The 22,704-nt window shown below is 41.2% G+C and overlaps 2 protein-coding genes across 3 annotated transcripts in view; both read left to right on the top strand.

Annotated features, from left to right (window-relative positions):
* SLC7A3 (solute carrier family 7 member 3) lies at positions 1-5,406 on the top strand. The gene is made up of 12 exons (XM_020882966.2): positions 1-104; positions 1,114-1,517; positions 1,852-2,010; positions 2,193-2,370; positions 2,561-2,673; positions 2,799-3,021; positions 3,449-3,588; positions 3,680-3,782; positions 4,022-4,188; positions 4,328-4,494; positions 4,830-4,938; positions 5,071-5,406. Exons 2-12 carry the CDS (start codon positions 1,148-1,150, stop codon positions 5,199-5,201), a joined length of 1,860 nt encoding a protein of 619 aa, XP_020738625.1. The 5' UTR covers positions 1-104; positions 1,114-1,147; the 3' UTR covers positions 5,202-5,406.
* Positions 5,407-15,389: 9,983 nt separating this feature from the next.
* TEX11 (testis expressed 11) overlaps positions 15,390-22,704 on the top strand; it is a 256,192-nt gene continuing 248,877 nt past the window's right edge. Inside the window, exons 1-2 of one of the 2 annotated variants that reach the window (XM_020882990.2) lie at positions 15,390-15,545; positions 16,368-16,425. In XM_020882990.2, the coding sequence (XP_020738649.1) occupies positions 16,389-16,425 (37 nt within the window). In that variant the 5' untranslated portion in view covers positions 15,390-15,545; positions 16,368-16,388. Of the gene's footprint in view, positions 15,593-16,367; positions 16,426-22,704 lie in introns of both variants that reach the window. The other variant, XM_020882995.2, reaches the window with a different exon arrangement.

Below are 22,704 nucleotides of genomic sequence, written 5' to 3'. Positions count from 1 at the left end.
GCCTGAGCAACCTAACTCGGCATCCCCAACCCAATTAGGCTGAACTCAGCCTCGCGGAACCCCAACCGAGATTTTCCGCGCCCTGGGCTTGCAACAGCTCCCGGGTAAGCCTTGAAGGCCGACACGTGTGTCGGAGGGGACTAGCGAGGGTCTGGGTATACCTAGGATTCTCTGGCAACCATGGCATGCAGTTGCATTAACACGGCCGTGACCTGTTGCAGGCGAGACCCCAGTCCTGGGAGCCAAGGCTCCCATTTGCATCTCAGCCCCAGACCTTTTCTAGATGAGAGCATAAGAAACTGGGAGCTGAGTCGGGGGGGCATAAGGCGGAACCCCTCCTCTCGGGTGCTAGCAATTTCGGGCTGCTCAGGGGCCCCTCTCGCGGGGGGTGGGTATCTCCTAATCTTCAGATGTCGAAGCCCCGCCTCACTGTTGATGCTTGCTGGTCAGCCTTGCGGGGCGGGAGGAAGTGGGGGAACATTTGCTTACTCCCCTGGGCGACGGCAGTGCCAGTTACAGTGTGGGCTTGGAGAGGAGGGATGGACCTGAGTCGGTGCTCACTTTTGATCTGTGGCCGAGATTGGTCTCCCCTCTCTCCGGGTGATCTAGGAACTATGCTTATTTGAAGCCCTGGAGGTGAGCCCCGGAAAGGAATGTGGATATTGGGTGCTAGAAGGAGGTTCTCCCCAGAGTTGCTGGCTCCTCCTGGTTTGAGTTCTGTTTAATTCCCAAAGAGCCACAGGCCAGGGGACGGAGGCAAATGAGCTTCCCTCGCTCCTGGGTTGGGGTCTAGGATAAGCTTTATAGTTTCCCCGCCAAAGAAAGAAGAGACTGACATTGATTGAGAACCTATAAGGTGCCAGACTACTGAGGGATGGAGAGTTTCATGTGCCTTTTCTGAAATTATCCTTCCACAAACCTGTGAGGTATTGTTATTCCTACTTGCAAATGAAGAAACTGAGGTTAGAGGAAGAGTAACTTGCCTTTGTCCCCTCGACATCCTCCTCCCCTCCCCCCACAGTTCTTTTACTTGGTGGGTGGGTATTGTAATTCACTCTTAGAGTTTAGGAATAATGAGCCCTATTGAAGGTCTTTTGTCTTGTTTTTCACCAGATCCTTCCTAGCATCCTCTTCAATTCCAGCTAGAATGCTGTGGCAGGCGCTTTGCAGATTTGGTCAAAAGCTGGTACGCAGACGTACGCTGGAGCCAGGCATGGCTGAGACTCGCCTTGCCAGATGCCTGAGCACTCTGGATTTAGTGGCCCTAGGTGTGGGCAGCACTTTGGGTGCAGGCGTGTATGTCTTGGCTGGTGAGGTGGCCAAAGATAAAGCAGGACCATCCATTGTGATCTGCTTTTTGGTGGCCGCCCTATCTTCTATGTTGGCTGGGCTGTGCTACGCGGAGTTTGGTGCTCGGGTTCCCCGTTCTGGTTCTGCATATCTCTACAGCTATGTCACTGTGGGTGAACTCTGGGCCTTCACCACTGGCTGGAACCTCATCCTCTCCTATGTCATCGGTGAGATGGTGGGGCAGGGGGGGCACTTACGCAGCCAGTGAAGGGGCTTGGAGTCAGGAAATCTGGGTGGAATGGTGAAGCGAGATATTCATCATTCACAGGAATTAAATATTCATAAATGCGTGTATTTGCTGGGGGGCTGGGTGGGTTGAAGGTGTGGAGAAATTGTTCGTTCTACTTACCTCTGTCCTGGCTTCCTTAATTGGCTGGTTTTGGTTCTTAAAAGGTAAGAATAGGTGACAATAGCAGGGTTCTTATGATACTGGTCTGGGAGAGGGAGAAAAGGAGATGAGAGAGGAAACTTGACCCCGTATTTCTCCCTCTGCTCCATTAGGTACAGCCAGTGTGGCCCGGGCCTGGAGCTCAGCTTTTGACAACCTGATTGGGAACCACATCTCTCAGACTCTGCAGGGGAGCATCTCACTGCACGTTCCCCATGTCCTTGCAGAATATCCAGACTTTTTTGCACTGGGCCTTGTGTTGTTGCTCACCGGTGAGGCAAGGGACAGGGACAGTGACAGGGGTGGGGCTAGTGGGGACTAGGCTTGGGAGCTTGTGGAGGTGGTAGATGTGAGAAAGAAGAGAAGCTGGGGAGGATAGGTCTGCATCTAGAGGCAGGGAAGCAGAGCTGGGACTGAGGCCTTTCTTAAAGTCCTGAATGCCTCTTTCCCACAGGATTGCTGGCTCTGGGGGCTAGTGAGTCAGCCCTAGTTACCAAGGTGTTCACGGTGGTGAATCTTTTAGTTCTTGGTTTTGTCATCATCTCTGGCTTCGTTAAGGGAGATCTGCACAATTGGAAGCTCACAGAAGAGGACTACAAACTGGCCATGGCTGGACTCAATGACACTTCTAGGTAAGGAGAGGAGATACAGAGCTGGGAGCATGGTGGAGAGCAGGGGATCTGCACTGAAGGATTCTGGTGGGGGTGGGGGGTGGGGATGGGAACCTAGGCCTCGAAGACCCAGCTGAGTAGCTGGGCTTCAGAGAAGAAGAACAGTTGGCTGAACATTCCCTTACCTTTTCTGTCGCTTCTTTCACTTTAGCTTGGGCCCTCTGGGCTCTGGGGGGTTTGTGCCTTTTGGCTTCGAGGGGATTCTCCGCGGAGCAGCGACCTGTTTCTACGCATTTGTTGGTTTTGACTGTATTGCGACCACTGGTAATAGTCATTCCATTCCATCGGGGCTTGTGTACCTTGTTGTGCTCAGGTGGTGTTGCGGGTTGGGGGAAGGGTAGAGAACCAAGCCTGCTTCTCTGATTCAGACCTTGTGCCCCTTCCTGCAGGGGAAGAGGCCCAGAATCCTCAGCGTTCCATCCCCACAGGCATTGTGATTTCACTCTTCGTCTGTTTTTTGGCCTATTTTGGGATCTCTTCGGCGCTCACGCTCATGATGCCTTACTACCAGCTTCAACCCAAGAGTCCCTTGCCTGAGGCCTTTCTCTATACTGGGTGGGCCCCGGCCCGCTATGTTGTAGCCATTGGATCCCTCTGTGCTCTTTCTACCAGGTCAGTGTCAAATGTTTGTTCTCCTCTGCTGCCAGAATCTCAGCTGATAGTGTTCCATACCAGAGACTGCCCCTAAAAAGGCCCTTGCATGCCTGCCTGCATGCGAATTTACTTCAGTCGTGTCCGACTCTCTGTGACCCTATGGACTGTAGCCTGCCAGGCTCCTTTGTCCATGAGATGTCCCAGGTAAGAATGCTGGAGTGGGTTGCCATGCCCTCCTGTAGGGTGTCTTCCCAACCCAGGGATCGAACTTGCGTCTCCTACATTGACAGGTGGGTTCTTTACCACTAGCACCACCTGGGAAGCCCTAAAAGGCCCTTAAAAAGCCCTTAAAAGGCCTGTGAGCAGAAAGTGGAGGCTCCTTAAGCTCACATTTTGGAGGAAAGAGATACCCAGTTAACACCGCTCTGGGCATTCTTCTCTCCAGCCTCTTGGGCTCTATGTTCCCCATGCCTCGAGTGATCTATGCAATGGCAGAGGATGGCCTCCTGTTTCGTGACCTTGCCCGGATCCACACCAGCACACACACTCCCATCGTGGCCACTGTGGTCTCTGGTATTATTGCAGGTGAAAACTCTTTGCCATTCCCCTTGTTATTTCACCAACTCCCTTTACTTTGCTCTTGCCTTCGCTCATGTTTTCTTCCTATCAATTTCAGCATTCATGGCATTCCTCTTTGAACTCACTGATCTGGTGGACCTCATGTCAATTGGGACCCTGCTTGCTTATTCCCTGGTGGCTATTTGTGTTCTCATCCTCAGGTGAGGCTCCTTTCCTCTGCATACTGTCGTTTGGGTTTTAATTCTTAGATGAGGAGTGATGGGGATCTGCTTCTCTTCCCCCCTCTCTGCCTTTATCATCCTGACTCTCCTCGAGGAGTATGGCCATCCTTCCCTGCCAAAAAATGTGACTACCCTTAGTGGTGATGAAGAAGGTTAACCTGCCTGGGAGAAGATGGTTGAGGGTTGTTCTTAATACTCCCATCTTCCTCTTGCCTCAGGTATCAGCCTGACCGGGAGATGAGGAATGAGGAAGATGAAGTGGAGTTGCAGGAGGAGAAGATCCCTGAAACAGAGAAACTGACCCTACAGGGACTATTTTGTCCACTCAACTCCATCCCCACTCCACTCTCTGGTCAAGTTGTCTATGTTTGTTCCTCACTGCTTGGTGAGCACTGGAATTTTTCTCTTGAGTCAGCATGATGTGAACTGGAGAGAGGGTGGCTCTCCTTGGAATGGGGTGTCTAATGTTTTAACATGTTGCTCTCAAGAACTGGTTTTGATGCTTTTCAACTTGACTCTTGAAGCTCTGCTGCTGAGTGTCCTTTGCCTAGTACTGGCCCAGTGGTCCGTTCCACTGCTTTCTGGAGACCCAGTGTGGATTGCAGTGGTTGTGCTGCTCCTGTTGCTCATTACTGGGATCACTGGAGTCATCTGGAGACAGCCACAGAGCTCTGCTGAACTTCACTTTAAGGTAAATGACCTCTTTTTTTCCCCATGACTAACCCATGTTGGAAGAATAGGTTCTAGATACCTCGCAGCCTCACATATTCTTTTCACTGGACAAGAAGGGAAGGATATAGGAGATACCTAGGCCAAAACATCTTATCTGATGCTTACTTCTTTCCTGTTCCATTTCCCCAGACTCTGCATATTCTTGAGTCCCATATGAGGTACACTACATGAACAGGCACTGAAACACACAGCATGAGTAGGAGTCAGACCCTCCCTTTCCTGGCTAAAAAAGGTTAGGGATCTCTTCTATCTTACCTTGTGGTCTGTACAAAGAAGATTTTGCTTTCTTCCCAGGTACCTGCTTTGCCTTTTCTTCCACTAATGAGCATCTTTGTGAATATTTACCTTATGATGCAGATGACAGCTGGCACCTGGGCCCGATTTGGGGTCTGGATGCTGATTGGTAGGTATTCTTGGCAAGAGTAGGCCTCTTGGGTCCTATCCTACCTCCTTTCTGTCTTGGTCTCAAGTAGGAGCCATATTAAGCCTTTGCAGACCACTATTTCTCTACCTCACAGCTACCTTTTCCCACTAGGATTTGCTATCTACTTCGGCTATGGGATGCGGCACAGCCTGGAAGAGGTTAAGAGTGACCAACCCTCACTCAAGTCTAGGGCCAGAACTGTAGATTTGGATCTCAGCAGTGCCTGTGTGCATTCAATTTGACATCATCACACCTGAATGCTGTCTGGTCTCCCTGCACAATAATGGAGTGTACTCCTGACCACACTGAGCTAGGCTCCCCATGAGATGTTGGTGGGGGAACACAGATAGAGCTCTGTATTTATTGTGGAGTCCAGGATGTTTCTTTGCCGTTTCTTATCTTTTTTTTTTCATTTGTTTACTTTTTAATTGTATCTGTAGTTGCTTAACCAGCTTTTAAAAAATTATTATTAAAAGAAACTAGAAAAAGAATCTATGTTTTGTTCTTTGCTTGCTAGAGGTGATATGGAGCCGGACTTTCAGTGTGAAGAACTTCAGATAAGTGTCTTTTGTTTGTTCTGTCAGCACAAAAGTATCCGCTGTGCCTGTATGTGCTTCTTATTGGCTTGGGGTTTGAGTAGGATGGTGTAAGTAGCCATCAAGTCTAATCACACTTCAGGGAACAAACTTGAGATTTGCTACACTAAAGGTTAGTTTGTAAATAAGTAGGTAGCAACACTTATCTCTGGGATTTGGGGGTGGACTCTGATCTCAACACTGGCATTGGTGTCAAGGCCAACACTGAGACCATTGTCTTCTGTTCCACTCCTTCTAGTTGGACCAGTCCCAGACTCCTGTGACTGCCTGGAGAATAGAAATTTTGGCTGGGATGTTTGGTACTTTTGGAAGAGGAGTAGACAGTAGGAGAGAGTGGGTAAAGGACTGTGTATATGTCATAGGTACTTGTAAGGGAACAGAGGTTAGAGCTGCTCAGACCAAGAACTAGTCATTCATCCATTTACTCAACAAGCATATGAGGAGCTCCTATAAAATGCTAGACCCTGTGCTGGGTGCTGAGGATACAAACATGAATAAAACATAGTCCTTGCTCTCAAGGAACTCATCATTTAGTGGTGGAGACAAGCAGGTCAGCAGGAAACAGTGTGATTTGTCCCAGGGTAGAGGTAAGTGTTGAGTGCTGCAGAAGCATGGAAAAGCATGTGCTTGACTTGAGTGTGCCTCATGAGGGATTAACCTGGGGCCTCTGCAGGGAAAGCTCAGAGTCCTAACCACTGGACTGCCAGGGAATTCCCTTGAGTAGGTGTTTATGAAGTGGACTGAGGGGAGGGCTTGTCTGCCAGTGAACAGTGTACATAAGGCTGTGGGAGTGTGAAAAGGCGTACTGTGTTGGGAGTATGACATATAGTTTAATGTGACTAAAGGGCAGCATGTATAGGGTTTTGGTGAAAGATAACAGAACATGCGGATGGCATTGTGTACCCTACCTAGGAATTCAGATGTTATCCTAAAGTGGTGTGTGTGTGAGTGTGTGGAGGGGAGGGGGTGTTGTCACTGAATGATTCCAAGCAAAAGAGGTGGTTGGATTTTAGTCTGGCAGCAGCAAGGAGGATAGTTTGGAAGAGGCTGGGGGATGTTAGAGCAGTGTGATAATAGCTGCCATTTATTGAGTGTTTATTATAGGCCAGATAGTGTGCAGAAATCTCCTAGTTCTTGCAATAACCCAGTGAAGTAGATGGTACGATAATTATTTTTTACAGATAAGGGAAGAGGTTTGGGGTAAGGAATATGCTATAGGTCACAACTTGGAATGATTAGGGCCAGGATACAAACTCAGTTCTGACTCTATAGTGTGTACTCTTTAACCCCTGTGTGACATTGCTAGCAGTAACTAGAAGAGCGTCATAGTCATTTGGGCAAAATATTTCAAGAATTCTGGTCATGTGGGTGTAGGAAGTAAGAAAAAAGTGGCTGATTTAGATTTCTGGGTGAATGATCAAATTTTTAGCCAAGATGGAGAGCATAAAAAGAAGAGCATATTTGGGGAAAGAAAAATTCAGTTCCTGGAGAAGGAAATGACAACCCACTCCAGTATTCTTGCCTGGAGAATTCATGGACAGAGGAGACTGGTGGGGTACAGTCCATGGGGTCATAAAGAATCAGACACAACTAAGTGACTAACTTTCACTTTTACTTTTCAAATTCAGTTCCATATATGCTGAGTTTATAAACATGTACAGGAGTTTAGCTTCATATAGGTGAAGATACATAATCGCCAATTGGAACTTGGAGCTAGGCTAGAGGTCTTAAGCAAGAGTTATAGATTTAGAAGTCATCAACCTACTGAGTGACTAAACTGAACTCAGAGAGCAGATGAGTGTGTAATGGAAGCTGTGTGTGGCTAAAGATTGCCTTGGGGTAAAATAAACAATAAAAAAATTGAAGCACAAATTATATAATTTCCTTTATATACAAAGAACTCAAAAAGTCAAGAGATGAATAACCTGATAGAAAGGATATAGTTTGAAATGCAAACAAATATAAAAAAGATACTCAACCTCACTCATCAAAGAAATGCAAATGAAAGCAATCATAAGAATTCAGTTCTTACAGACTGGCAAAACAAATTTCAATGACAAGACACTGGCAAAAGTGAGGGTAAAAAGGCAATCTTACGCATGATAGGGATATACATTCTTGTGACTTGTGGAGGGTAATTTGATGATACCAGAATTAAAAACACTTCCTTTTTAATCTGATAATTTCATTGGTAGGAATTAAAATTTTACATATATAAGGATATTTACAGTGACATTTTTCATAATAGTGTCAAAGTTGGAAACCACCTAATGTGCACCAGCCAGGAACTAGTTACATTATAATACATTAATTCAGTGGAATACTTAATACAGCCATTAGAAAGATGAGATAGCATGGTAGAAGATTTTGCTTTTCTGAATATAAAGCTTACAAATCTAAATATAATAAAACAGCATGGTGTTTACTTAAAAAAAGATGAGATATGTGCCAAGAGATGATATAGATGGACAGAGATCCAAGACACATTTTAAGCAGAGACAGAACAAAATGGAACAAAGACCCCCCAAGGTGCAAAATATTTATGTGAAAGAACAAAAGAGAATGCATCTATACATATTTTTTATCTGGAAAAATTAGCCAGAAACCTCTGATTTCTCTTCTGTACTTTTTCAGTTTTTTACTAGATACAAACATTACTTTTAAAATTCCTTTTATAATCATAGTAAAAGATTGGAGGAACTAACATTGAAGGGATGGAGGAGGAGGACCCGGTGCAGGAGGAGATGGAGAAGGAATGACTGAGGAGACGGGAGAGGGATGTGGCAGTCTAGGGAGGAAGAAACTTCTCAGGAGCAGTCAACAATGCCAAATACTGCCTAGAGAGTCAAGTTAAATAAGATGAGGACAGAAAGGTTTCATTGGTTTTGTCAGTAGGTAATTGATCATTTTAAGAGAAGGTTCTGTCAGATGTGGGGAAGGGGGGATTGCAGTGGATTGTGAATGGAAGGGGAGGAAGAAGATATGTGCTATAGGCGAGCATTTCAGGGCACAGCTGGAGGGAGTTGAGGGAGAGATTTCCCTTTTTTGTTTTTTAAGATGGGCAATTCTTGTATTTCTATGCTTAAAAGAGATTGTCAATGGAGAGAGCACGATACATCCTGTCACTACTGTCTAAATAAATCACTTGTGAAGGAAGGAGTAGTTCTTTGATTTGGTTCTCTACATCTTTTTTTTTCAGTGCAGTGTTTTCCAGATTTCAGACAGATAAGTATAGACTTCATGAATTTTTCTCTATTTGTGTAAGTACTATACTATTTATAAAAAACACCATTTTAAAGATTAAATATACTTCTTTAAAAAAACTATTTGGGGACTTCCCTGGTGATGCAGTGGTTAATCCATTTGCCAGTGCAGCGGACATGGGTTCAATCCCTGATCTGGGAAGATCCCACATGCAATGGGGCAACAGCCTGTGCGCAACTACTAAGCTTGTGCGCCGCAACAAGAGAAGCCATCACATTTAGAAGCCCACCCACTGGAACAAGAGAGTAGCCCCCACTTGCTGAAACTAGAGAAAGCCTGTGTGCAGCAACCAAGACCCAGGATGGCCAAAAAATAAGTTAATTAATTAAAAAAGAAAGCATTTTACCACTATTATAAGTGGAAAAGAGAATTTTTCTAAAATACATTAAAATAACCAACTATTAAAAAATGCTTGGCTGTGCATCACCTAAAATAATGGCATACACCATATTTTGGAAACAGTTGAATGGTATGCTTGAAGCTGGAGTGGAAAATTTCTTTCAGCATGGTCCAATCAATCTCTTCAAAGAGTCAGAGATAAAATTGCCCCAAATAATTATAGACACAAAGTGGGAAATAAGTATCGTAAGAGAGGTATGCATGAAGCACCAGTCACATGAGGGAGTTTTGTGAAATCTTCCTGGAGGTTGAAGCTTTTAAACTGGTTTAAAGATTGGGTAAAATATGTAATTTCAGATATGATGGGAGAGCATTTCAGGAGGAGGGAACGTTGTGCCAAAGGCAAGAAGATGGAAAAGTTTATAATTCTGTTTGCCCAGAGCCTAGGATTTTGAAGTACTGAAGTAGATAAAGAAAGGAGAGGTAGATTCCAGTCACTCTTGAACTCAGTTAATTCCAGGACCTGCAACTAAAGGACAGTAAGTGTGTGGATTAGTGTTATAATAAGCGAAGGTGAGAGTGGGTCTGTGATTTGTTTCAGTGAATTACACCTCAGATACTTAAATCAAATTTTCTGTATACATCTTCTCAAGTTATAGCTCACTTGCCCAAGTAACCCCACTGCCACAATTCTGACCTCATGAATCCTCCAATTCGCTACTCCCCAACTCTCCTGATAATAACCCTATATACTTTCTCTCTTTTTATCAGTTTCCTCCAATCTTTGCTTATTCTCTTTTCCACTTACATTTCTGAATTTATTATCATTATCATTCTTGTGAATATCTTTATCTCACTAGGCAATGCTCCAGAGTATTCTCTAACCCACCCAGAGGAATCCAAACATCTTTTTCATACTTTCACCTCTGTAGTTCAAGATTGTTGGCAATCACACAGGTGGTTGGGTTAACGATTAAGCTTGACCAGGCCCTCAACTGTGCTGGAAATCCTCTTTTTCTCTCTGATTCCCCTGCTCTCTGAAACAGCTATTTCTTACCTTATTCATGTTCTTTAGATCTCTCCCTCCTACTCTCTGCTGTTGACTTTGTCTCATACTTTATTGCAAAAACACATGCCCATCAGATAAAAACTTCCTCATCTTCCTGTGGATTTTAAAAAATGGAAATAGCTTTTCTTTTTTTCCCCTAATGATAAAAATGTGTTCATTATAGGACACTGAAAAACTGAAAGATATAAAGAATCCCAAATCCCAACACTCAAAGATAAACAATATTTTGGTAAATACTCTTCCATACATTTTTGTTAAAATATGCATACATAAGTGTTTATCTTTCTGTGAACTGTTTTCTTTTTTCAATTTACATATTAGTGGGATTGGTTGGTCCCTGTAGCCATGTATGTCTCTTCCCATTCATACTCAGACAGAAACCATTCCAATAGTTTATTATTTTTTAAATATTTATTTATTTTTATTTAAGGCTTCCCTTGTGGCTCAGCTAGTAAAGAACCCACCTGCCAATGCAGGAGATGCCCAAGACCTGGGTTTGATCTCTGGATTGGGAAGATTCCCTGGAGAAGGGCACAGCAATCCATTCCAGTATTCTTGCCTGGAGAATCCCATGGACAGAGGAGCCTGGCGGGCTACAGTCCATGGGGTCACAAAAAGTTGGACACGATTTAGCAGCTACACACACATATACTTGATTTACAATTGTGTTAGTTTCAGATGTTCAGCATAGTGATTCAGCTTTGTTACAGATTCTTTTCCATTTATAGGTTATTGCAAGACATTGGGTATAATTCCCTGTGCTATACAGTAAATCTTTGTTGCATATCTATTGTACGTATAGTAGGTTTGTTTTTTTTTTTTGCCACACCACATGGCTTGTGGGATCTTAGTTCTCTGACTAGCGATAGAACCTGGGGCCACTGCAAGGAAAGTGCTGAGTCCTAACTACTGGACCACCAGGGAACTCTCTGTATAATAGTTTGTGTAGTTATTCAAATCTATAAAATTACAACTTTTTGAGCAGTTAGTAACTTCTTTCTTTTTAAAATTCAATGGTAGGATACAGGCATTTCCCGTCTTATACATTTAGGTTGTTTTCTCAGCAGTGTCTTTAAAGGCTGTATAAGTATTCCACTATATGGTATTAATGTACACTAGGCTGTATAAATAGTCCAGATTCAACTGCTGCTGCTGCTGCTAAGTCGCTTCAGTCGTGTCCAACTCTGTGCGATCCCATAGACGGCAGCCCCTCAGGCTCCCCCATCCCTGGGATTCTCCAGGCAAGAACACCGGAGTGGGTTGCCATTTCCTTTTCCACTGCATGAAAGTGAAAAGTGAAAGTGAAATCGCTCAGTCATGTCACACTCTTAGTGACCCCATGGACTGCAGCCCGCCAGGCTCCTCCATCCATGGGATTTTCCAGGCAAGAGTACTGGAGTGGGGTGCCATTGCCTTCTCCACCAGATTCAACTAAGTGAACATTTAAGAGATTTACAACGTGTCAGTGAACATTTCTGTTAATCTATCTTTGCAGAATCTTCCAATTTCTTCTCTAGGAAAATTCCTAGAAGAGGAATTGTTGTGAAACAGGGTATATACATTCTAAGATTTTTTTTCATTCTAAGATTTTTAAAAGATATATTCATTTATTTGGCTGTGCTGGGTCTTAGTTGTGGCATATGGGATCTTAGTTCTCCAACCAGGGATTGAACCTGAGACCTCCGGAATTGGGAACATGGGAGTCTCAGCAACTGGACCACCAGGGAAGCCCCTACTTTTAAGATTATGATACCCATTTGTACTCCTACCAAGAGTGTACAAGAATGGGTCTTTTGTACATCTTATCAATTTGAAGTTTTGCTAATTTTTTAACCTTTGCCAATCTGATAAATGAAAAAAAATACACTTACTTTATTTGCATTTCTGTGATTATGGTGAGGCTGAATATCTCTTCATGTGTTTATTGGCTATTTATATTTCTTCCTGTGCAAATTGTCTGATCATGTCCTTTGCTGATTTATGTGCTAGAACATTTGTTTCTTTTAACTTTAAGAGCTCTTATGTTAGATATGTTAACTGTTTATTACATATGTTGAAAGTACCTTTTTCTAATCTGTGGTTTGTCTTTCAACCTTGCTTATAGTACCATTAGGAAGATTTTAATTTTTATGTGGTAAAACTTATCATTTTTCCATTTTGATTCTGGTTTCAGATCATGTTTAAATCTTGTCGTGTTTATAAAATATTCACTCAAACTTCCTTTAGAAGTTTTATGATTCAATTTAGCCTTTGATTAATTCAGAATTCATTTTGGTATATGAAGTAAGTCAGGGATTTGGTTTTATTATTTTTTAAAATGGCTATCTCACTTCAATACTTTTTCCTGACTAGCTCTTTTCTCCACTGATTTGAATCCTTTCTATATATACTTGGACATGTTTCTGGACTCTATTTTGTTTCATTTCTCTGCATGCACTATTACCATACAATTTTATTTATGGTAGTTTTAATATCTAGTAGAATAAGCCCATTCCTTGCTTCATTATTAATTTGCTTTTGGAATTTTCCAACCTATACTTACATATTCTAGAGGTCTTTTTCTTCTTTTGACAAAGTGTAATGCTTATTAACTAATTTGTATTCTCAGTTGCTTATTCTCTTTTGATCCACTGTATTAATGAGAGTCTTAATAAGCTCTCATTAGAGTCCAAGCTGTTCACCTGCCTTATGTACTATCTCACTATTTCTGCACTAATTTGTTAAAGGGTTGGAGTGGAAAATTTATAGTTTATGCTAGGGGAAAGGGAAGATAATTTACAGCAAGTTGAGTGCTGCTTAATGGTATTTCACTGCTCACTCTTGCATGTCCTCAACATGCACCAGCTTCTTTTATCTCCTTTCCTCTGCTTGCTGTCTTTTACTTTTTTTCTGTCTCTGCTCGCTGTCTTTTACTCTTTTTCTGTCTCTTAATCCTCACTTACTTGTAACATCTAAAGAGGCTATCGAGACCAAAAACAAAAACATTGGAGATACCCATACAACATAAGGGTTTTTCACCTTTCTGCATATTTTCCTTTTTTCACTGGCCCTTTCAATGCAGCAGTGTCAGCTCAGTAAGTAAATATGACTTTGGAGTCATATTTGCAGTCAGTATTGATCAATTGAGTCACTTGATTCCTGGATGCCTTATATAATCTTGGATAATATAATAGCCATTCTACTACAGACATTGTTAGAAACTAAGAGCTCTCAAAGGACCTCTGTAGGCTTGAGAACTGAGGTCTAATTATCATCCTGTTTGTCATACATTGACATGAATCAGCCATGGAGTTACATGTATTCCCCATTCCGATCCCCCCCTCCCACCTCCCTCTCCACCCGATTCCTCTGGGTCTTCCCAGTTTTGTTCATCCATGAACAAAGGAGTTGTGCTACAGTCAGGAGCTCGGGTGGGATGATGGAAGTTGGGAGCTTTTAACTGCCAACCAGGAAATAGCGAATTACAAAGGGAACTTAAATTTGATAAGTACCTACTATAAGCCAGCCACTGTTTTAGATGTTAATATGCACACTATTCCATTGAACCAAAAGCCTAGAATGACTTTCATTCCCATCTTACAGATGGGGAAATTGAGGTTCTGAGATTCTAAGTAGCTAGCTCCAGGTCACACAGTATGTAGTGCATAAAAATTCAGTCAATTATGGGATACTCCACTGCCTTTGGGCTTTCCAGGTGGCTCGAGTGGTAAAGAATCCACCTGCCAATGCAGGAGATGCAGGTTCGATCCCTCAGTCAGGAAAATCCCCTGGAGGAGGAGATACCACACTAATATTCTTGTTTGGAAAATCCCCATGGACAGAGGAGCCTGGTAGGCTACAGTCCATGGGGTCACAAAGAGTTGGACGCAACTAAGCAGTTGAACACACACACACACACACACACACACACACACACACTGTCTTTTTCTACCATATTTCTTCCCCTAATTTAGCAATCTAGGGTTGTGAATTATATACCAGGGTATATATAGAGGTATATAGAGGAGGATCCAAAAGAAAAGTATTTAACAGCAGTACTTCCTGTTTTCCCCCTTTTCTTCATGATACTATGTGATTTAGATGGAGAAAATTTAGATGGAGGAAAAAGAGGGAAAAGAAATTATTTTTAGAAATCTCATCTTTTCCATAGTAAATAATGACTGAATATGAGACTCTCAGGGTCACGAGGAAGCTCTGTTAGTGTTCCCAGATTTGAAGCCATAATCTCTTCTCTTCATCTTGTTAGCCAGCTCCACATCTGGCTTGACTGAGGTGCACAGGGCTTAAAAGAGGGGTATGTGAGGCAAGAGGGGGGAGGCTTGTTAATGTTTTGATATGGGGTGTTTCCAAATATGGAGATATCATATCTTTTTTTTTTTTTTAATAGTTCTACCACTTTATTGCTACCAACCCATCTCCCTCCACCCTTGTGCACACATGCTCAGTCATGTAATCCCATGGACTTCAGCCTGCCAGACTGTCCATGGACTTTTCCAGGAAAGAATACTGGAGTGGGTTGCCATTTCCTTCTCCAGAGATATCATATCTTAACACTGCTGTCTCTGAGTGGAGATTTCAGCAGAGGCCAACTCCTTGCTTGCAAGCATCACTCATATATTTAGCTGGAATCAAACATATTCATATATATATATTCCACACCATCAATGAAATCGTTTGTTTGGAGTTGGGTAGGTCCCTTGCCCTTGCTCTGAATCTGCAGGGGAGTCATTGGGTATTTTTCTTAAGACTTGACAAGGGCAGGGCAGCAGAAACATATCTTGGAACTCAGGGTTTTTCAGCCTCCTCAACCTGACGTTATGCTACTCTTGAATGTCAGTGGGCAACATTGTTTATTTTACTTACTTTTCTTTCCTCCCTCCCTCCTTTTTTTTTTCTTTTGAAGACCTGCTCTCCTCTTTCCTGTAACCCTCACCATCTGCACTCTTCCCATAGTAACTGCAGGATGTTTTAGTATTACACTATACTCCCTCACTCTCAGTGATTCTCACGCAGCCCTCTGAACTGCATCACCAGAACTTCATGTACAGACTGTGCCTGGAAGCTCAGGCTCTGCATCTGAACAGCTCTGCGACGGCTTTGCAACGGGGGCCTTTGATTTACGTCACTATTGGGGGAGGAGCTTTCTTAGCGTCCAGCGTCGTTCGGCGTCGTTTCGGCGTCGTTTGGTGTCGTCCGTCGTTTGGTGTCGTCCGTCCGGCATCCTTTGCGGCGTTCTCTTTTTCGTCGACGGCAACGACGACGACTACTGCGGACTCGGTTTGCAGCGGAGCGCGGTGGCATTGGCTGTGCCGGCTGATGTGAGTGATTTTTTTGGTCGGAAGTGCTAGAGGAGGGTCAGATACAGGTTAGTTGGGTGGTTTCTTTTTTTTTGGGGGGGGGGGTGGTTTCTAATTAGCGAGGAGACGCTGCCGTTAGGTTACCACTTAAAAAAATATTTAATCAGAGGATAATTACTTTACAATATGGTGATGGCTTCTGCCAGACATTAACATGAAGCGGCCATAGGCAAATACTTTTTAAAGTGGTTCTGAGGCAGTGATTTTGAACTATGGAACTGACTCTCGGGTGAAGGAAGGTGGGCAAAAGGCAGGGTTTGGGGACATGGATGAAGTATGGACAGTGGTATGGGGCCACCGAAAGTGGGAAATATTTATTGTAGTTTGGAGGTGAAGGACTTAAAATTCCGTTGAAGCTGCATGGTTAGTGACCGTTGGGGGCAGGGAGCTGAGGCGCTCGCTGGGTCTGTAGAGAGCGGGAAAACGGACCGTCTGTGATTGGATGGTTTGAAGGTAGAGTGGTGGGGGTGGGGTGGGGGGGAGATTTTGAACCAATTAGAGGAGGCGACCAGCAGACAGACCAATCACAGGGTAGCCCGAGCCCGGGCGCGGTTTTTGTGTTGCGGGGCGGAGACGAAAATTTTCTCGTCTCGAAAATTTTCTCTAAGCGGAGTTCACGTCGCAGGAGCTTGACCCTGGCCTTCGTTAACTGCTTTTTCTGGGTTTAAAAATTTCCTCAGCACTTTTTCTTTCGGAGCAGAACTGACAGGAAAAATTTGAAAATAAATTTATTGAGAAGCTGGAGAATAAAGGACAATATTAAAATATTTTCTTATTTCATAGGCCTGAGCCAGAGATTCCAAAATGGACAACGGTGATTTTCACTTCTTGGGCTTTAAAGGTATCTAGCTTTACACTAGAAAATGTCAAAATAGTAAAGAAAATGTTTAACTGTTTGCTGCCTTTTCTGAGATCTTCTGAATGTATTTTGTTTTCTAATTTTGTCTCTTCGGAGTATCCATAGCTCCAAGTTTTCTCATTTATGTATTGGAAAACAATGTTAATGCTTAAGACACTGGAATCCTTTTATAAACTATCGTAGGGAAATAGAACTCACAATTTATAGCTTATTTTCTTGGGATTTTTGTGCGTGTGTAGTAACACTGGTTTAATCTGAAATAGAAATCTGTGTTAAAAGGATATTAAATTACTGCTAGATCCTAAAGTGCCTGTCCATAATCATCAGTGAAAAATAAATTATATCCTGTGTAGCATTAGGTTTAAGTGCATTTTGTTGTATCTTAATTCTTTTGAAAATTGGTACTCAGTGGATGATATTTGCGGGAATTCTTAGTTAAGAAAGCAGTTCAATTGACTAGAAAACCAGATTCCGCAACCATGCCAGGTATGGGAGAGTTTACTGTATTTCTTTTTTGGGGGGACATGATTAGACCCATGGTACATTTGCATTCATGTTCATATAATAATGAAATATGTCATAACCAGATTGGCTACAAATCTGTGATTTTAAAAAGTTTAGGTCAAAAAAAAAAGTTTGGGTCAGTATTTTGTTAATGCTTATCATTTTACAGCAACAACAAAGCCCGCTACCGCTTACCTTAAGTTTTTATTTAGGATATGCTATTTTAGGGCTTCGCTTGTGGCTCAGCTGGTAAAGAATCCGCAGGCAACTTGGGAGACCTTGGTTCGACCCCTGGGTTGGGAAGATCCCCTGGAGACAGGAACGGCTACCCACTCCAGTGTTCTGGTCTGGAGAATTCCATGGACTGTTTAGTCCTTGGGGTCGCAAAGAGTTGGACACGACTGAGTGACTTTCACTTTGATCTTAAGGATTAAAAGCATTGAGTAGGGAAAAAAAAAAAAAGCACTGAGTAGGGATTATTACTTTTAAATATATTGTATTTGAGACCTGGTATTTACATAAATATTTGAAGCACACAGAAAAGTTTAAGAAGAATATAATGAAGACCTGTAAAACTAACACTAAGTTCTGTTGAATCTTCACATTTTGCCACATACTTTTTTTTTTTTTTTTCAGACAAAAGAGACTTTATTTTATTTTTTTTTTCTTTAGTGATACAGTTAAGTCTTTTTTTTTTCCCATTTATTTTTATTAGTTGGAGGCTAATTACTTTACATCATTACAGTAGTTTTTGTTATACATTGAAATGAATTAGCCATGGATTTACATGTATTCCCCATCCCAGTCCCCCCTCCCACCTCCCTCTCCACCCGATCCCTCTGGGTCTTCCCAGTGCACCAGGCCCGAGCACTTGTCTCGTGTACCCAACCTGGGCTGGTGATCTGTTTCACCCTAGATAATATACATGTTTCAATGCTGTTCTCTTAACATCCCACCCTCTCCTTCTCCCAGAGTCCACAAGTCTGTTCTATACATCTGAGTCTCTTTTTCTGTTTTGCATATAGGGTTATCGTTACCATCTTTCTAAAGTCCATATATATGTGTTAGTATACTGTAATGGTCTTTATCTTTCTGGCTTACTTCGCTCTGTATAATGGGCTCCAGTTTCATCCATCTCATTAGAACTGATTCAAATGAATTCTTTTTAATGGCTGAGTAATATTCCATGGTGTATATGTACCACAGCTTCCTCATCCATTCGTCTGCTGATGGGCATCTGGGTTGCTTCCATGTCCTGGCTATTATAAACAGTGCTGCGATGAACATTGGGGTGCACGTGTCTCTTTCAGATCTGGTTTCCTTGGTGTGTATGCCCAGAAGTGGGATTGCTGGGTCATATGGCAGTTCTATTTCCAGCTTTTTAAGAAATCTCCACACTGTTTTCCATAGTGCCACATACTTCTAAAAGATTGTGCTTAGTCGCTCGGTTTTGTCTGACTCTTTGCAACCCCATGGACTGTAGCCTGCCAGGCTCCTCTGTCCATGGGAATTCTCTGGGCAAGAATATTGGAGTGGGTTGCAATACCCTTCTCTAGGGGATCTTCCCAACCTAGGGATCGAACCCAGGTCTACTGCCTTGCAGGTGGATTCTTTACCATCCGAGCTCCCAGGGATGCTCTCTAAAAGATTAAGGTGCCTTTTTTTTTCATCTTTTAAATTATATCATTTTGTATGATTTTTTCCTGCAACTTGGTTTTTTTTTTGTTTGTTTTGGCTATTTACCCATACAGATACTTTAGCTCTAGTTCATTTATTTACATTGCTTATTAGTAATATTACACTGACTATAAGTGTACCACAATTTATTTATCTAACCTCAACAGCATTACAACATTGTGTTTTGAAGAGCTTATCAGGAGCTTTCAAACATTTTTGACTATCACCACCACCTATGGAAAGGAAATATATTTTCTATCATATTTTGGTATATAAAAACTGTATCAAAAGTTTAATGAAATCATTTTACCCTTAATACATACAGTGCATGTGTATGTAATATTTTCTGTTCTGTGCTTTTTGAATGGTACTTTCTGTTCTATGCTTTTTCTTTTAAAAATGTAAATGTTGGTTATGATTCATTAAATTAATTTATTTCTTGAACACTAGTGGATGAAACTCTAGGGCAGTGCTGTACAGTTGAAACATAGTGCAAACGTAAAAAATTTTGTATTTTTTATACCACATTAAAAAAGCTTAAACAGATGAAATTAATTTTAACAATACAAATTATTCAGCTCAGGTATATCCAAAATGTTATCATTTCAACATGTAATCAATATAAAAATTATTAATGAGATAGTTTACATTCTTTTTCTTTTCTATTCAAAATCATTGAAGTCTAGTATGTGTTTTATACTGAAAGCATATCTCATTTTGGACTTGCCACATTTCAAGTGCTCAATAGTCTCATATGGCTAGTGGCTACCCTATAGTGGCAGTGCTACTCTGGATTGTAATTAAGAACTTGAACTGCTGGGTGAAATGCTATAAGCATCTTTAACTTAACAAATATTGCCAAATCATTATCAAAAGTAATTTGAACAATTTATACTGCCTCTTCCTTTCTCTTTCCCTATTATTCTTTCTAATATTTGCTTCTATCAGACTTAAAAAATTTTACATGTTTGAAGGATGGTGTTGTTTTTAAGTAGCATTTTATTTTAGGACAGTTTTAGATTTACAGAGTAGTTACAGAGAGAGTATAGAGAGTTCTTAGATACTCCTCAGCCAGTTCCATTTGCTCTAATGTTATCATATTACATGGATGTTTTAATTTGCATATCTGTTAAGTAGCGAAGTTGGGTATATTTTCATAGATTTATTGTCCATTTGAGTTTTATCTTCTGTGTACATAACCTTTTTAGTCAAGTTTTGTAAAAATGGATCACAAAAGGCCACTTAATGACTTAGCTTATTTTCTTGTCAGGGAGAGTTGACATAGCAACTGTCTTTTTGTATCAACAAGTCCAGTCAATTTCAAGGTCAAAAAGGAACAGAAATTGGTCTATATTATACTCATTGTGTCTAAATAATTGTGACTCCTTTTCTGCATGTCAGCTCTTCAACTATTTGAAGATACTTCTGTCCCTGGAAAGTCTCTGCTTCAGACTCAGCATTTTTAGTTCTTTTAGTCATTCCTCATATTATGTGGATTCTAGTCCTCTCATCATTTTGTGTGCTGTCGTTTGAACATGCTTTATTCTTTTCATGTTATTCCTTAAAGTATGGTACACAGAACAGAACACAATTCTCTTGGTTCAGTATGATAAGCTCAAAATAACCTTTTGCTTTAGATTTAGAAATGATCATTGTTGTTTTTAGATACTGTTATAGCTAAGATTGATTTTTTTTTTCCTTTTTTTGGGAGCTGGCAGTCACACCATACTAATGACTTATTTTAAGCTTTTGGTCCCCAGAAGACCCTCAGTCTTTTTTTAATACATGCTTATATTAAGCTACATCTTGACTGTCATATATTGGTAGAGTTAGTTTCAGAGACTTAAATGCAGGACTTTTTGTTTCTTACATTAATGTCATTCTGTAATTGGGGATTTAATTTTTGTTCCTGATTATATCTTGTCTCTTACTTCGTGTCTGTTTCTCTCTCAACTTCTTCATGCAAATCATTGATGAAATTGTTAAATAGAGTAGAGCCAAGGGCAGAATGCTATGTTATTAAAAACTTAAGACTGACATTAATTCATTAGGCAGCAAGCTCTAAGTATGCTTTTTTAAAAAGTATTTATTTTTTAAATTAATTTTTATTAGAGTATAGTTGATTTATAATGTTGTGCTAGTTTCTGCTTATAGCAAAGTGAATCAGTTATACATGCATATGTATCCACTCTTTTTTAGATTCTATTCCCATATAGGTCACTGCAGAGTATTGAGTAGCATTTCCTGTGCTATATAGTAGATTCTTTAGTTATCCGTTTTATATAAAGTAGTGTGTATCTGTTAATCCCAGTCTCCCAGTTTATCCCTCCCCTCTCTTTCCCCCTTGGTAACTAAAAGTCTGTTTTCTACATCTGTGACTCTATTGCTGTTTTTTTTCTATTGCTGTTCTGTAAATAGGTTCATTTGTACCATTTTTTTAGATTCCACATATAAGCAATATCTTTTTCTGTCTGACTTCACTCAGTGTGACACTCTCTAGGTCCATCCATTTTGCTGCAGATGAAATTATTTTGTTTTGTTTTGTTTTTTTGGATTTTATTCCTGTTTGTGTGTGTGTAACCACATTCCTCCTTTGATGGACATTTAGATTGCTTCCATGACCTGGGTATTGTAAATAGTGCTGTCATGAACATTGGGGCACGTGTATCTTTTCAAATTACGTTTTCTCCAGATATATGTCCATGAGTGGGATTGTTGGGTCATATGGTAGCTCTGTATTTGGCTTTTTAAGTAACCTCCATGCTGTTTTCCATAGTGACTGTACCAATTTACATTCCCACCAGCAGTGTAGGAGGGTTCCCTTTTCTCCATACCCTGTCCAGCATTTAATGTTTGTAGATTTTCTGATGATGGCCATTCTGACTTGTGTGAAGTGATACCTCATTGTAGTTTTGATTTGCACTTCTCGAACAATCAGTGATGTTGAGCATCTTTTCATGTGCCTCTTGGCCTCTGTATTTGGAGAAATGTCTGTTTAGGTCTTCTGTCCAGTTTTTGACTTGGGTTGTTTGTTTCTTTGATATTGAGCTACATGAGCTGTTTGTGTATTTTAGAGAGCAATCCTTATTGGTCGCTTTGTTTGCAAATATTTTCTCCCATTCTATGTGTTGTCTTTTTATTTTGTTTATGGATTCCTTTTTTTTGGCTGCTCCGCAGCATTTGGGATCTTTAGTTCTCTGACTAGGGATTGAACCCACACTCCCTGCATTGAAAGCACAGAATCTTAACCACTGGACTGCCAGGGAAGTCCTTGCTGTGCAAAATCTTTTAAGCTTAATTAGGCCCTACTTGTTTATTTTTGTTCTTATTTTCATTACTCTAGGAAATGGATCAAAAAAAATCATTCTGTGGTTTATGTTAGAGAGTGTTCTACCTTTTCCTCTAAGAGGTTTAGAGTATCTGGTCTTACATTTAGGTCTTTTAATCTATTTTGAGTTTATTTTTATGTATGGTATTAGAGAGTATTCTGATTTCATTTTTTTTTATGTAGCTGTCCAGTTTTCCCAGCACTACTTATTGATGAGGTTCTTTTTTTTTTTTTTTAATATTTATTCATTTATTTGGCTGTACCAGGTCTTAGTTGCAGCATGTGGGATCTAGTTCCCTGACCAGGGATCGAACCTGGGCCCCCTGCATTGGGAGCTCAGAGTCTTAACCACTGGGCCAGCAGAGAAGTCCCAGGTTCTTTTTTTCCATCGTATCTTCTTGCCTCCTTTGTCATAGATTAGGTGATTGTAGGTGTGTGGGTTTATCTCTGGACTTTCTATCCTTTTCTATTGATCTGTATTTGTTTTTATGCTAGTACCACATTGTTTTGATTACTATAAACTTTGTAGTATAAGTCTGAAGTCAGGGAACCTGATTCCTCCTGCTCTGTTTTTCTTTCTTAGGATTGCTTTGGGTTTTCTGGGTCTTTAGTGTTTCTATACAAAATGTAAAAATTTTTGGCTCTAGTTCTGTGAAAAACTGGCATTGGTAATTTGATAGGGATTATATTGAATCTGTAGATTACTTTGGGTAATATAGTCATTTTCACAATACTGATTCTTCCAATCCAAG

The sequence above is a fragment of the Odocoileus virginianus genome, chromosome X (genome assembly GCF_023699985.2).
Source record: "Odocoileus virginianus isolate 20LAN1187 ecotype Illinois chromosome X, Ovbor_1.2, whole genome shotgun sequence".
NCBI lineage: Eukaryota > Metazoa > Chordata > Mammalia > Artiodactyla > Cervidae > Odocoileus > Odocoileus virginianus.
This window is presented reverse-complemented; position numbering and strand designations above follow the sequence as displayed.

Coding starts and splice junctions, on each gene's coding strand:
- SLC7A3 (XM_020882966.2), top strand. CDS start 1,148: ATGCTGTGGCAGGCGCTTTGCAGATTTGGTCAAAAGCTGGTACGCAGA. Junction 2,674..2,798: donor TGACTGTATTGCGACCACTG/GTAATAGTCATT, acceptor CCCTTCCTGCAG/GGGAAGAGGCCCAGAATCCT. Junction 4,189..4,327: donor TGTTTGTTCCTCACTGCTTG/GTGAGCACTGGA, acceptor TGACTCTTGAAG/CTCTGCTGCTGAGTGTCCTT.